General features: G+C 41.6%; 1 protein-coding gene across 2 annotated transcripts in view; it reads right to left on the reverse strand.

Annotated features, from left to right (window-relative positions):
• The window catches only part of EVA1A (eva-1 homolog A, regulator of programmed cell death), a 721904-nt gene that overhangs the window by 403514 nt on the left and 301720 nt on the right, over positions 1-16670 (reverse strand). For both annotated transcript variants that reach the window (XM_085610583.1, XM_085610584.1), the window contains exon 4: positions 743-895. In XM_085610583.1, the coding sequence (XP_085466709.1) occupies positions 743-895 (153 nt within the window). The remainder of the gene's footprint in view (positions 1-742; positions 896-16670) is intronic.

A 16670-nucleotide genomic window follows, 5' to 3' on the forward strand; every position in this document is an offset into this window, starting at 1 on the left:
TTACCGAGCAAAATTTGAGTGTGGCAAAAGTGTGGTATTACAGCACAAACACTCAATTTCGAATCCCTGAACGGAGAAGTTTCCCTGGACTCTCAGTAGCATCTTTCCTACTCTGACTCTCCGTGCCTCGAGAAAGGCATCTCGCGGTTGCGTACCAGAATATTAAGAACAGATATATTCCTCTACAAAAAGCATACCTACCAAAATAACGAATAGAATTATATATTGTCAAAGTCAGTATAGAAAAGGTAAGTATAGATTTACTATTCCCAGCTCCACATACCATAAACATCTGTATATCAACAAGGGACACTACTGAGGAGTTAAGAATAGTGAATATAGACATAGCAAGATACATTCAGGTTGACGATATAATGGTAGTCGATATTCTGGATACCACTTGCTTTCAGGATGAAATTAAAGGCTTGGTGTGGCGAAGGACCAGACTGGTCGCACTCCCAACATCCAACCCTCCTCTACAGCTAACACGGACTCCCAGTGATCCCAGAGAACCCATCACACCTTGACTACTGGCTGGTACCGGAGGACAAACTGACCGGCCAGGGCCTCCCCCAAAATCAATCCAGGCTTGCTTGTCCCAGTCCAGGGGCCACCACCCATTAGCGTCCCCCTACTACAAATACTAGGCCCATACCATTCTCTGATATGAACATGTCTTAGAGCTTTTTACTGCACTTCTTCATGGCAACAGGTGGGAATACCTTAGAGATGCCTCTCTTACCTATGGTGGGAGCTCCCAGGTTTCGATAGGGACACTCCAGGCTGCCACCTTGAGACCTTCCGAAGAGAGCAGAGTAGATGGCAATCACCATGCTTCTCTTACAGCTCAGCCTCAGCTTGTCATCTTCACAGGCTACTTTGCTCTTGTACTCGTCTACGGAGAGAGAAAGGCATCTTCAGTTTACAAATACGTATAAAATAGACAACGCAACAATTAACTTTCAACACTTTTGAGGATGGTGCCTTAATAACAGATATGGTGCTTTATGTATACCATGTACTATAGGCTTTACTACAAGTACTCCTGCAATTCCAATGGGGCTGGTCACAGTGGGGAGTGGCCCCATTGGATTCGGGATAATCCACAAATCAACTGCGGATTTGATATTCGTTATGCTTCACCTGCTCCCAGAAGGTAAAACTATTGGGCGTAACTCCATGGGGAAAATGAGGCGATTGAGGTATGGAATTATGGATACCCCTGGAAGTCATTTCTGAGGGTAGCCTCAGATACACCTCATAATCCCCCGATCTTACCCCTTCTTGAGTTACTGATACCAGTGGGCTGTGGAATGGAGCATACCATTAGAAAACCCAAGGCACTTGAAATTAGATGCCATCTCTTTGTGTCGTATTACAAATGAAGAGTGCAAAGCCACTGAAATTACTATTTTACCGTATTTGATTCATGTTTATATATTTTCTTTTCTTAGGAGTGTTCATATTTGTACAGGAATTTTGATAAATACACAAAATGTCCGTACTTTTTACAATCATATATTCATTGAATTGTGTACGCAATACATTATAATAAATACCACTGCGCAGAAACAAGCAATGATACGAAGTCAACACTTTTGGTTGACGATTATACGTAATTCTAGGCTTCATAACAAATCATGGATACATTTCCCATCTCCAGACTTACATCTTTCTTTCTGCTAATATGCCTTCTCAGGTTTCCTCAACTGTTACTAGAAAAATGTAATGAGATGGATAGTAACTTCTTGTTCCCTTCCCTCGTAACGCATACATCATGTAACACCGTTCTGCCCTTAAATCTTCTTCACGGTGGCCTGGTATCTGTCAGACTTCTCAGCATTTCTGCCCATTCTGCAAGCTCATCAGTCACCCTCTGATCTCTTCGTCTAGCCCCGATATGTCGTTTCTCTGCCAATGCCCACTCTAATGTGTCTTTCCTCCACCACTCGGATCTCCGTGCTCTCCTCTTGGGCCAAAGAATCGCTATTCAATGCTTTGCATACACTTTACCCAGTGCCTCAAACGTATGCCTTATTTTGTGTTTTCCCAAATAGACATTTTTTAATGTTTTTTTCTGGTAGCAAATCATTCGCTAGGTGTCAGCTCATCACTACTGCATCCCAGAACCTCTGTATGTTGGGGTGCTCCCAGACCATATGCAAAATCCACGCCCTCGTTGCCCCACATCTGGTGCCTGCTGATGAGCTGTGTGGGTATATTCTGCAAAGCTCTGTGGTGTGATCTAGGTTTTCCGTAAGTTGAAGAACTGAACCAATTTGAACCTGACATTGGTGGAGATCAGCTTTAGCTGTGTTCACGCTTTCTTCCACTCCCCGCCTGTCAAGTGGTCATGCCATTCAGATGAACATCTCTCCCAGGCCCCAGAAGCTCCCCTCGTCTGTCTTGTCTTCGTGTTTCATAGAAGTTAGTTTTCAATCTCTCCACACTACAAAATGCTCCTACTTAATAGAAATGTCGCAAATAAACAGAAAATTAAGAGATATACCCTCTATCGAATATCTCCGTGAATTTTGCAAACCAGAAGTCTACGGTGCTTAAGATAAATGAAGAAATAGGGAATGGGGTGTACCTCCAATGATTAATGACAATATTTCCCTCATGGGCAGTGGAGTTAAAATAACCATATAAGAAGCATAAGATATTCGCTCTCAAACATGTACAAGCCACTACACAACCAAATCAGACCTACAGCAGGTCTTGTAGAGCGTCTCCCTCCACCCTCGCTTCCAACTTTGGCACTGTCTTTGTCTAAGTGAACATAAGCATTTTTCCTTTACAACTGACACCTCACTTTGGAGGTTGCCAAAGAGATACTAGAATTTAGAACTCTTCCTATTAATTATTTTTGCCCCTGTGGGGTCTGGGAATAGTAGGATTCGCTGATTTTGGTAGAACAAATCATGTTCCACAGTAGCTGCCGTACAAAATGTCTCCCTCATACAGATACATATTTCCCAGTCCCTAGTTCACCCCACAACCTCCAGCGTGCAGTTGGCATTCTAGTAATAGTCTCAGTGGGTACTCGCCAACAAACCTGGCCAGTAGAAAAGGCCAGATTTTAACTACAAAGTAATACCTGAATTTCATTTGAGTGCTGTCTGTAATGTGTATTAGCAGACCCCCACATCCTACAGGCCACACTGAACTTGGTTCACATTCGATATCGAAGGCACAAGCCCTTTGGTAACGCTGCCTGTATGGTCAAATCATCGCTAATTATAGTCCGTCGCAGAAGCATGCCCTGATACCCATTAGTACACGACAGGACAGGTCCAATGACCACCAGGAGCAGATGGGAGATGATGAGAGAACGTTTTAAAGCTGCAAACAATACTCCTAGAAGGGAACACAAAATACTTCCTACTTAGGGATCCATTTAAATGGGCTGCATCCTAGTATCATGGACATCCTCAACATGGTGGCTCTCCATCAAATAGCATTAATGAACATATGGACTAAAAGTCTGAAATGAGTGGCTCAATGGAACCCTGGACAATCAGAAAAAAATGGCATCATTTGGAACACATTTGATGTAAGGAGAGGGGGGGAGAGGACATCACAGAGCTTCCAAAAAGGCTACATTTTCACTTGTATCAACGAGGCACCAGGCAATACTAAATATAATCAGTCTGTATTAATCAAAAAACTAAAACAGAGTAAGTCAGACCCCCCCTAAAGACAATCTTGTGTCCTAAAGAGCACTGCAAGAGTCTTGAAGTATCTTGAATAAGAAACAGGATCAATGGGTTGATGAAAAGTAATAGATTTATTGTAGTACAGAAGATCTCATCCAACAGCCAGCAGTCAGTCCAATAACTGAAGGTTTCTAGAACATTGTCAAGCACAACAGTCCATGACATCAGTAAGTTCTGTCATGAGAACACTAACCCTTTAATATCTCATAACACGAGATACCACACATCTCCCTTCCCCAAATGCAGAAAACAACATTGTAAACAAAATTAATAAGTACAAAATGAAGAAGGTTAAATGAAATCTGCCAAGTAACTAGGCTTCATAACCACCCTGGTAGATTTTCTAGGACAATTTAATCTCACACCCACTTCACTACTATTGTGTAAAGGAATGTTATCGTCCCCCTTTGAATCATTATTCACACCACACTCCAACTCCCCCTTACACACAACTACCCTATTTAAGTTCCAAATGCGATGATCTTGGGTTTGAATTGCATGTGTTAATATTTTAATTACCTTAATAGGTTTCATGTACTTAGACATAGAGCTGCCTAGTACACCACGACGTTTGATCCTGACCCAATCTCCAACATGTACAACAGTTCTCTTTACAGCATGTTTTCTATCAAAGTAATCCTTCCTTATTTTCCCTTTTTCTTCTTCAACTCTCAACATCTTTTCCCCATCACATTCCTTTTCTTTTCCTTTTAGCAATTCATATTTATTGACCCAAAATGGTTCAACACATGTGTTAGGAAGTCTACCCCGAAACAGTAAGAAAGGAGTTTTCCCAGTAGTTGTATGTGGAGCCAGTCTATATTCTTCAATTTTTCCAATGACCTCTTTTTTCCAATCTATTCCAACACTCTTCGCTAAGGCAATAGTCTCCTTAATAACTTTGTTAAATCTTTCTACCATCCCATTAGCCTCTGGGTGATAGAGAGCAGAGGTTTTGTGTACAATTCCCTTAGAGGACAAGAATTGTTCCATTTCTCTTGAAATTAACTGAACACCATTATCCGATAAAATAGAAATAGGTAAACCTTCCCTGGCAAATAGAGACTTCAAACACTCAATCACATTACCAGTGTTGACAGATGATAAGAAAAATACTTCGGGCCACCTAGAATACATGTCTATGACCACTAGTAGATATGTCTGAGATTCTTTCCCATGAATGGGACCAACTATGTCCAAAGCAATTTCCTGCCAAGGTCCGTTTGGACGTTTCCTTAAGACCATAGGTTGTTCATGTGTACACTTGGATTTATCACTGATGGCACACGACACACAATCTCTAATAACACGCTCAATCATTCTGTCCGTACCTGGCCACCAATAAGACATGCGCAATCTTTCTTTGCACTTAGTTAGTCCCGAATGAGCCACATGCACTGAGTCTACCAATTCTTTTCTTAGACTAGTGGGAGGAATCAGTCTTGTTCCCCGAAACAAGAGATTGTTGTCCACTGACAATTCATTTCGTACACCCCAAAAACATTTTACATCCTCTGATACATTTTTGTTAGAACACCACCCTACTTCTAACAAGGACATAACCTCACACAAAGTTGTATCCTTCTGTATTTCTTCCAACCACCTATCTTCCGATATGATGACCTGATCTACTACACAAACAATTTCATCATCTTCTTCATACTCAGGACTGTCCTCACGCAAACTGACAGAAGGCACCAAACGCGAGAGAACATCCGCTACACCATTTTCAATGCCTGGAATATACTTGATCATGAAATTATACTCCTGTAAACCAATCACCCACTTGGTAATTCTACCAGATACTAGATCCAAACCTTTCTTACTGAAAATCTCAACTAAAGGCTTATGATCTGTATGGACCTCAAAATCTACACCCCACGGAAACTTCTTGAGTTTTTTTACCGCCCAAAACACAGCTAAAGCTTCCCTCTCAACAACTGAATACCGAGTCTCTGGATCTCTAAGACTTCTGGACAGAAACATAATGGTTTTCATACCATTAATACCACACTGCTTCAACACGGCTCCCAACCCCTTCTCACTCGCGTCTGTCACCAAAATGGATTTACCAGAAGGATCAAAACTCTTCAATGAAGGAGCTAGTCCCAGCTTTTCCTTTATGGTCACAAACTCATCCTCACATTTCTCAGTCCACAAGTATTCCTCACCCTTTCGCAGTAACTTTCTCATATTCACAGTTGCTAAAGCAAACCCTTTGATAAATTTGGCGTAATATTCAATCATCCCTAAAAATTTCATAAGGTCACACTTATTGGTGAGAGAACACATTTTTGTGATGGTTTCAACCAACTCGGACTTGGGCTTCATGCCTTCTCCTGAGATGCTATGACCTAGATAATTAATGGTGTTACATCTAAATGTGCATTTTTCCACTTTGATCGTGAGGTTATGCTTGCTCAATGCTTTTAACACAGCTCTCAACCTAATGTCATGTTCTCTGTCATTTTTTGCAAAGACCAATAGGTCGTCTTGGTAGACACACACTCCAGGAAGGTCCTTTAATATTCTTTCCATTACCCTTTGGAATACTGAGGACGCAAACACCAAACCAAAAGGCATTCTTCTAAATCTAAAGGTACCAAATGGAGTAATAAACGAGGTACAGTCTCGAGACGACTCATCAAGTTCAATTTGATGATACGCCGAGGTCAAATCTAACGTACTGAAAATCTTTGCTCCATCAAGTAACGTCAACAGTTCAGTAATATTAGGCAATGGATATCTGTCCACCACAACACTCTTGTTTAGTTGTCTCAAGTCGATACACAAACGCAAATTGCCATTTGGTTTGCGTGCTGCGACGACTGGAGCAAGCTATTCCGATCCTTCGACCTCCTCAATAATCCCACCACTGCTCAGTTTTTCTATTTCCTTTTTCATGTCATCTCTAACTGATAGTGGAACACTCCTCACCTTACATTGTATAGGAATTGCATTAGCCTTTAATTGTATCTTATGTCTATACCCCTCCAGGCATCCCAAGGTTTCCCTAAATACATTAGGAAATTCAAATTTAAGTATATGAGCATACATGTCATCAGCATTCTTATCCACAGATTGAATCCTCTCTCTCAATTGTATAGGAAAATCTGCATTTGGGTCAAGAAACACTCCCAGGTCCCCTTGATGCAGCCAACTAATAATGCTGTCTCCACGCTTTGAAACATAGATTTTTCCATTGATCAACCGATCCTTATATTCTATTAGACCATTGAAATATCCATGTAACTTTATTGGTTCTCCCCCATAAGCCAAAGGTATAATATCTGGTTTGGTAAGAGTAACCTTTCCCTTGAGTTTAGATGCATAAAAGTCATTTGATACTATGGTGATCTTCGCACCGGAATCAAATAATACCTTAGTGCGTTCTCCTTCCACTATAATTTCATCATATGGGCCTGTTTTTTTTTCCAGTTTTTGCCTCGACTTGTACCACAATTTGTCCACTAATTATATTCTCAGAATTATCCCTTTGATAAATTTCTACCTCCTTGACCTTTGTCTTGAGTTTAGTTTTACAAAAAGCAGTGAAATGCCCCTTTAATTTACACTTTGAACATGTTTGACTGAGAGCCGGACATATTCTATCATTAGCCAAATGACCCGTTTTACCACATCTATAACACTTTCTTTCTAACCCTACTTTGTCTGATTGTGTTTTGGTATTCTGGTCACATTTTTCTGTTTTAATATTTATTACCTCAACATTGGCCCCCTTTTCAGCATCTTTCTTTATCACCGCGACACATTTAAAGAGTGTTCAATGCGTTTTGCAACACTTAACACCTCATCTAGGGACGGTTCATCCCTCAACCATAACTCTTCTCTAATTTTTTCCATGTTACACCCAAACATAAATTGGTCTCTGATACGTTCATCGATTAAATGATCAAACTTGCATGAAGAAGCAAGCTTCCTTAACTGAGTTATGTAATCCTCAGTAGACTCATCAGTAGATTGCATTCTCTTTGCAAACTGATACCTTTCCAGGATAGTGCTAACTTTGGGCAAATAATGCTTATCCAGCTTCTTAATACAGATTTCATAATCATTTAGACCTCTAGCTTCATCAGCTGAGAGATCTGGCAAATTATCAAACACATCTTGGCCTTCCGAACCTAAACAGTGGAGTAATAAGGCCGACCGTCTTTCAGCACTTAATGACGGACCACACACCCTGGCATATCTTTCGAATACCACCTTCCACTTTTTCCATTTAATTGGAGGGGAACCAGGACACGATAAGAAGAAAGGCGCTGCAGTAACGTTCTGCATGGTTGCACAGCAAATGTATAAAAATATCAATTAATAAATTTACCTATAATGCCTCAAAGAAGTGCTATGCCTATAATACTCTCAAATTGGTTTACTTATATTTTAACTCACAACTAATGTAATGCCCGTTGTTGTAGCAGGTGTGACCCTACATAATACCATTTAACTTAGTTATTACATCTAGATGCTTCTTAATTTTCAAATCAAATTTGAACTAGTTTACTCCTTTGCTTTTAAATTGCCTCAAAGCCTTTTATATTTAATATATACACCAACTAGGGATAATTTGCTAAGGACCTACTGCTTTAAGTCGCTGATATTATATATCCAATCACAACACACTCAGACACGAACAGACGCGATGTGGAGAAATTCCCAGTTGCTAAGCAACCGTAATCAAGATGGCCACCACGCACGTCTAGCGTAACGTAATGCGCGATGACGAGGTACAGGGTTCCCATGAAGTCAAGCTCAGATTCGGATTCGGCTCCGCGATGACGTGCTGCAAAGTTCTTCGTGGAATCCCAGAATCAGCTCCAAATATTGTTTACAGGGAACGAGAACTCCGAATGTAGAAACTTAAGATGGACTTTAGAATGGAAGTTCCAGTTCCAGGTACGCCGCTCTGTGTCCGTTAAGAAGCAAATGTTTATCTTTGAATATTTTCAATGTCAAAGTGGATCGAGGTTGAAAAACCCTTGTTGTAATTAATTCTCTGAGATGAGAACGACGATCAATCTGACCAGGATGCGAAGTTAATGGAAGGCTGCATCATATGTGCCCGCCTCGCACAAAACCACACACTGCACCACCAGTTCCTCTAAACTGAAATTGCAGAGCCGATGAGTGTGGCGCTACGAGAATGCCACGTCGAACAAAACTCTCGCTACTAGTGCGCCGGGCTTCACACAATGAGACAGACTGCTAGGCATCCAATATAGGCTGACCGTATATGTGACTCCCCAAATACTCCACAAGACAGCAGTCACATAAAAATCGAATCTGCACAGACGATAATAATCTCGATCCGGGTGCACTTGAGATCAAACCCGCTTCATATATAGTCCAATGTTTGATAGTTGATGGTAGACTGATGTGACTTTCTCTTAGTTTTCTTTGCATTAATTTGAGGAAAAGAGTCTTTTCAGTAGCTTAACTCTTGTGTTGAGATCTTCCCATTCCAATGCCGACTACGCCAGTGAAGTATCTTGAATAAAAAACAGGATCAATGGGTTGATGAAAAGTAATAGATTTATTGTAGTAGAGAAGATATGATCCAACAGCCAGCAGTCAGTCCAATAACTGAAGGTTTCTAGAACATTGTCAAGCACAACAGTCCATGACATCAGTAAGTTCTGTCATGAGAACACTAACCCTTTAATATCTCATAACACGAGATACCACAGACTCTCCTGAGGTTTTTCGTGGACAACATTTCTAGCATCTAGACGTCAAAGGCACACTACTTTCAAGTTTTAGCATACATTGAATCAAACCTCCCTGTGTGGCCTTTTTCTTATCATTCAAATAGGTGGAAACGCGGCTGGTGACATTTGAAAGTGGTGAGGCGTAAAACAATAGTCGTACTTCACTGCGGCGAGCGAGCATAGCTCGCAAGCCTGAACCAACTATGGGGGTTTTGGGGGGGTTCTTCCCCCGAGAAAAGTTTGAAAAAAGAGTGGGCAAATGGTGCATTTTCAAACAAACCAAAAGGTGTGAAGAACAGCTCAGTCAATACTACTGTTTAGAGTTGAGGGAGTTAAGAAACCTTAGAGAAGTTTGACACATATTGAGAATGCTCTGGGAATATGGAACTAAAATGAACAACAAAATAAACTGCAATTTACTGGTACCGCAGTAGCACAACTATTCTTAATCATACTGGATATAACCACAAGCTAACATGTACAAACCATAATTGACAGGGTGATAAATGTACTTGAACACTAGCGCTTCGGGAATATAGCTCATCATTTTATCATACAATGACAATTGCTTCCTTGTATTTCTAAACTTTGTCAGCAGCAACCTGGTTTTAACATTCAACTGCTTTGCATAACTTTCTGTGATGTATCTTTTGCAGTATAATCATTGAAGCATTTCCTTTTCATTTAATGCGTGGCATGGATATTGACTTGGCATGAACACGGAGGCTTGGGAGTCTAGTGACTAACATTGGTAGGCATAGGGATGTACTACTCGCACTGTCTCTTCGACTTACCTGATTCCGCTGCACTTTATCTGAGCACATACTGGCCGGCTAAAGGCTTATCGTGATATCACTACACCGGACAACAGCCTCGCCGACTCAATAATGAAAAATATCTAAAAACGAATTTTCTATTCGCTACATCATTCTTTTCACATGTGGATTACACTTTAACGACCAAAATGATTGGCATTTTCCAATCAACCTTGAGAAACAAACACCAAACTTGATAAACTGCACTCTCCTACATCAGAAAGCTTAAAAATGATGAACCACGTTACAGGGCATTATGCAACTGGGCAAGCACTGAAGCAAATCGATTGTTTGCCCTGTTTGCTCTCAAATTAAGAATACAGAAACCAGAGTTACTCCAAACATATGCACACCGCTGTGGCAAGCAAATGATAGAGCTAGCATGTTTACTCCATGCTGGCTGTTTCTTTTAGTGCCCAACTTTTCAAACATGAACAATAGTACCTTTTCTACAGAGCGCAATACTGACATTTTAACTCTTACACGCGCTTCAAATTTATTATTAGAGTTAATGACACTTAGTTTGTCGACTTTGTAGGGGTGAAATGCTGGGTCGGAGTGGCTGAGTTTGAAAGACGTGACTGCAGCCAGACGTTTAACTCGCAGAGCTATTCTGCCAGCATGAGGGAAAGCCAGCTTGATCGAGGATTATTTCACAACTAAAAAATGTGACAGTAATTACAATCCGCCTTTTTGCTTATACAAGTAAGTTCGACGATCAACAAAAACGATCTGCCTGTGCTGCTTACTAAACATGAAGGAAAACATGTCCAAAGTCAATAGGGTTCCAAGTTTCTGCACACGTGCAAATGTTCAACTGGCACAGTTGCCACGAAAACAAACTATTGGTGCATGGCACCATTGCCACAGACAGTTCAGAAGGTAGGGGAAATACATTACAACACAACAATGATTTATTGGCATGCTTGTGGGTTGAAACGCGTTTCCAAAGCTTCACAGATTCGAATGGTTGTCACAATTTTACACGAGGAACCAGTTGCGGACGGCAAAAAAGGCGGGTGGGTTTGCACGGGGGAGGGGGAGGGAAGTGGCCAGTGGGATGGTAATCTTTGTATAATATAAAAAAACTTACCTTCCTCCAGTTCCGGGACCGCATCACGCGCATGCGCCTCAGCTCCTGCTGCCCCTGGCGTGTTTTAGGCAGCCTCCCTCCTCCTGCTCCCCTAAGCCAATCACAACACTGCAATGGCAGCATTGTGATTGGTGAGGTGCAGCAGAGAGCGCCCCAGCCAAGCAATTTTCTCTATGTAGGCTGCAGGCAGCAGCCTACATAGAGAACAAGCATTGGCATAGCCAATAGGTCTCGCCTTTGGGACCTTATAAGATAAATTAAAGGCATTATTTTTTAAATAAATAAAATGAATAAACCTTGATTAAAAAATGCATTTCCCATTTTTATAGCACAAGTTGCCTGCCTGTTTATTCAAAGAGCTCTGTGAAGGGAGGGCTGAGCTTTCTATAGGATAACAAAGCCTACAGCAAAAAGTTAGATATGGTGGACAGCTGCCGTCCAACACAGATTATCCTTCTGGAAATTAAGAGTTTCTGGCTTTTTCCGAATTTCAAATAGTCTCCTTTGACTCAGATAAACGGCCTAAGTGAAATACAGTGGAAGCTTGGAACGCATAGATTTTGTACCACAAAATAAGGGCCACAGCAATTATGTAGAAGCTGGAGGTCAAAATTTAACGACAGGGTCGGCCAATTGTGTCAAAACAGTGAAATTATGCATTATATTATGAGATTAATGGAAAATGTTGCTAATTATGTGAAACGGTCTAGTGATTTTGACGTTTTAACATAGTTGATAAAACCGCTATTTATGTGCCAGCTCCTCTTCAAAATGTTGTCCAGCAACACTTCTATATTTTGTCTAGCACTGAAGTACAGGAAGGCCACTTTAGTATTGCTGTCCTTTCTAAATCACAGAGACAACCACACTTAGTTGGATGCACCATCTAAAACGTTGCGCTGAACAGAAAGCAAGTCTAAAAGTACACACATATGTAATGAAAGGTGTGCGTCATATGTTCGCACATCTCTTACACTGATTTCCGATTAAGGCTTACCATGTGTTCACTCAAAAGGGGCCTATGGAGCACCCCTGTCCATTAAAAAGCAGCACTGCAGCAGAGTATACCATACTGTGTATTAACCTGCCCGAGCAGCCTAAGAGGTATTTGAAATATAAACATTAGACCTTAGGAAGACAACTTGTCAGTGGTATTTTTAATTTTACAATAACCTTGTTGAAAGATACTGCATTCGGAACACTGTCAGTGATATATACACAAATTTGTTATGGAGAAAAAAAAATCAAGACAAAAAACAAAAAGATTCTTTCCACCCTGTTTGAATTACATTGTTTTAAGGGGTGTATTTCCTAATACAGACAGAAGTCCGTCCTATCAAATAGGGATGTTTGCTTTTTCTGGGCAGCATTATCACCTCTTTAAATGTCTTGCTGCAGCAACATACTGCTGAAGGTGACCACTCACATCCACAAAGTGTCTGCACTGACATAACCGGGTTATACGAAGAACAGTCGGGCACACAGTGCCTATTTCCCTGCTCAGTTTCAGTTTTCTCATTAGCAATTACGTAAAAGAGCATTTGGCTCGGGGTAGATTTGTTACAAGAATGAGCAAATGGAATCAATAACTAAGGTTCTGGCCAGGCAAGCCAAGCCCAGAAAGTGCTAGGACTGCAGGTGAAGCCAGATTTTCATAAAGGTCATCCCCATCTCACTACAAAAAGCTGCCTGCTGAAACCGCTCAATTAGAAACGTTTCAGACCGTGGTGAAGCCTGGTTTATGGAACAGGAGGAGAACTTCTATATGTCTGCCTGCCAAGTTACTGTGGGGGGAAAACATGACTGGTGAAGGGAAATTAAGAGTTTCTACACAGCGGTGGGAGCACCAGCAAAGACAGAATCACAACACAATCAAGTATGCAATTGGCAACGTTTCAAAGGAGGCGAATTCGAAAGGTGCCAAAGGAACATGAAAAACAAATTAACAAGCCCGGGAGTGGTGCACGCACATTAAATAGGATGAAAAACAAAGTTGCATGTTTGTTTACTTAGGAACATGAGGCAAGATCACAATAAGGAAGGTATGCAGCTGGCACAATACTCGCCGCTGCTCGCTCCCGAGCCTCCTAGGCCAGGGGAGTTAACGTTAAAAGAAAAGGCGGGACATGATGCAGTCTTTGGCCATTTGCGTGCTTTCAGTACTGCAAGCCACACGCAAAGGCCAATTGAATATGTGGGAGTTAACTAACTCCCACGGACAAGTTTAGGAACAGTGTGGAGTGCTCACAAGAAGCCTCCCATAGAGCAGTGCATACGCGCTGCGCTAGGCTCGACCTAAAAAGGGAGAGTGCGCATGATTGGGTTGGTCGGCCGTGGGGCCGACCAAATAGTCAGTACCTACAACAGTGGGCAAGCCTCTCCCCCCCCCTCCCTCGAGCAGAACCCCCCTCCCTCGAGCAGAACCGCCCACCTGCCCGCCCCCAAACAGGCGCTTCTGCTTTCTCGCAGTGCGAGAAGCAGAATCATAAAATGATAATTTTACCATTTTATGTTTCTGCCTTCTTGCACTGCGAGAAAGTAGTGGAGTGACGCCCCCACACCCCAATGAAGGAGCCGCCACTGACTAAGCTGTGATTTTGCATTACAAATTCGAGTCTCCAACCTGGATGTTGAACCCTGTCCTTCAGTCCAACTAAAGCAGTTATTTCCTCCACCGGCATGTGACATAACACAGGTTTTTAACCCAACTCTTTTACACTAACCTGTCCTGTATCAGCAAAAACCTCTAAAGGGGGAACATTATCCAGCTACAAGAAGACATTGAATCCAGTCACATACTAAATAGCCTCCTTCAGCTACATTTCTGGTCCGTGCTGGGAAATGTCTAGAAACCACACTAGAAGCATTAGGGGAGACCTCCTCTCCACCCTTGAGGTAGGGAAGCAAGCTCTCGAATCCCCCTTGATTTCTCTTGACTGTACGATAATGTGGACCATAAGATCTGTTTGAATAGGCTCAATGGATGGGCAGTCTTACCTGGCACAGCCTCACAAATAAGTTATTCTCTGCTCCATAACAGAAGCCAACTAGAGCGTATGAATAGGGATTTGTGGTGCCCCAAACAGTTCCTCTTTCTCACACATGCTAGATATGGGATGCTCAGTACGTGGCCAGTGGGTGTTTTGCAGCCCGATAGACAATTTCATGTGACTCTCTGGTAAACAGGATCAATCTGCTATTATTTACTAAGGGACTGCTGAGAATCAGTATGGTTGAAAAGCCTCGGGCCCTTTCCAGGATGCACACACTGTGAACAAGAACTGCACAGAGGTGCAGGTGCAGAGTCTAAAAAGCTAATGTGATTAAAAAGCTGCAGCACCCGAACCATGTACTGTGAGAAATCCCAAGAAATAAAAACGTGAACTACTACTGCATAAAGTCGAAAAGCAGCAGTGGATCTAAAATCTTCACTTCACTATAATTAATGGTCAATCAATGGGATGTGAAAAAAAGCGAGTATGGCCATATTTATAGTCAGAAGAAAAAAAACACAACTTTGTGACTTTAGTAATCTTGTTTCCACCATTAAATGAGTTTTGGAAGCTTAATAATTCCATGCCAGTCTATCACGATCACGATGTGAGAAAAAATACAGAATTTTAGACAAAATGTTATTAAGTATATTTTTCTCATTTAACACAATACAAATGCTAAGTGCTCTAAATAACAGATGCTTATTATTATGATAATCAATTTACTGACCTCAAAAGGAAGGAAGGATGAAAAGCTGAATCTGTCTTTCTGGGATTCAAACTAACCATCAGAGACAGTTCAAACTCAAAAGAGCCACCGTGACTGGCGAAAAACCCCATATCCTCTGATGCCAGGTTTCCAGCGTGCCTCCTGCACCACAGTTGGGTGGGGGTGGTTCCACAGGTGAGGCACAGAGACTGGCATCCATAGGGAAATGACAATATTACGGTGCTGTACCCAGACTTTCAAATGCTTTTACACAATTGTAAAGCTGGGATTACATGACATCTCTTCTAAATCATACCCACTGTACCGCTCCTAAGGATGGGAACTGGGGGCGATGTCTACCTATCTCAGTAAATTGACCACCTTTCTTCAAGTCAAGTCAAGGTTTTTTTAATACAAATCACTAACTTAATCATGTTTTCTTCAGCAACCTCATAGTTTGCAGGTAACTGAATAAAAAGACATCATGGGATTGTGCAGTCTTTCCTCTGGGTGCTAGCACCATGGATGATTACTGACAGTACAGGTGTTGCATACTGTTGTTTAGCATTGTCCCAATATTATTTAATTACTAATTGGATAACCAAAGCATTCCACTTGTACACCAATCTTTCAAGCTTATTAATAGGAAGCCCTAAAGAGTAACTCCAGGAGAAAGTAATCAGATGCAAACTACAATACGGTATGACACTAATCGCAGCTGATAAATCCAACATTTGGTTGGATCATTACCTCTTTAAGTGACTAGATGCCTATCCCAGAGGATGGCGGTGTGCAATCCCAGTCTGTGTACATCTGTGTTCTGCCCACCAGCCCTCAGAATTAAAGAGGCTCATGCTCCAGACCATACTTTCAGATCCCTGACAATAAGTTTGTGAGTACCTCTGTACTACAGCATCAACAGATAAGCTTCCAAATGTACTATGATACCCAAATCCATTTCTGATTGAACAACAACTTGAAGGATAGACAAACATCATGGAAAGCACTGGCCACACTTTCAATTCGATGAAAGAAACTTTCCTTTGTATGACTGTATCTAAACAACAGACCCTAGTACTTGGTGGTCCTGACGCTTCTTGTTAAATGATGAAAGAACATGCATCCCCCACTGTTAGAAATGGGTTTTCTGGATGGCTAAGGTATACACCCAGGCCAGGCAGAACCCAGCACCCTAGTCAGGGTAAGCTAGATACACAACTAAGATAACCCGTGCTCACCCTCTGGTGGCTTGGCACAGAGCAGTCAGGCTTACCTAAAGAGGCAAAGTATAAAGTATTTTTGCAATACACATGCAGTAACGCAATGAAACCACCACGAAAAGACTCCGCACAGGTTTATAAAAATAGTTAATTGCATTATAAACAAACCAAGACCAAAACGACAAATATACAATGTAAAATTGTCAAGTTATCACATTAAATGGCCACGGTAATCACAGTGCTAAACAAAACATGGTTTGCAGTCATTAAGGTAAACCCCATGCTAGTTGCACGTACAATCGTGTGTTTATTGAGAAGTATTAATTCCTCACTGTGGCTGGGCAAAGCAGTGCGCAAATTGGCACCAGAGGTTCATTATTATAGGGGTCCCTCGA

Source organism: Triturus cristatus, chromosome 6 (assembly GCF_964204655.1).
Source record: "Triturus cristatus chromosome 6, aTriCri1.1, whole genome shotgun sequence".
Lineage (NCBI taxonomy): Eukaryota > Metazoa > Chordata > Amphibia > Caudata > Salamandridae > Triturus > Triturus cristatus.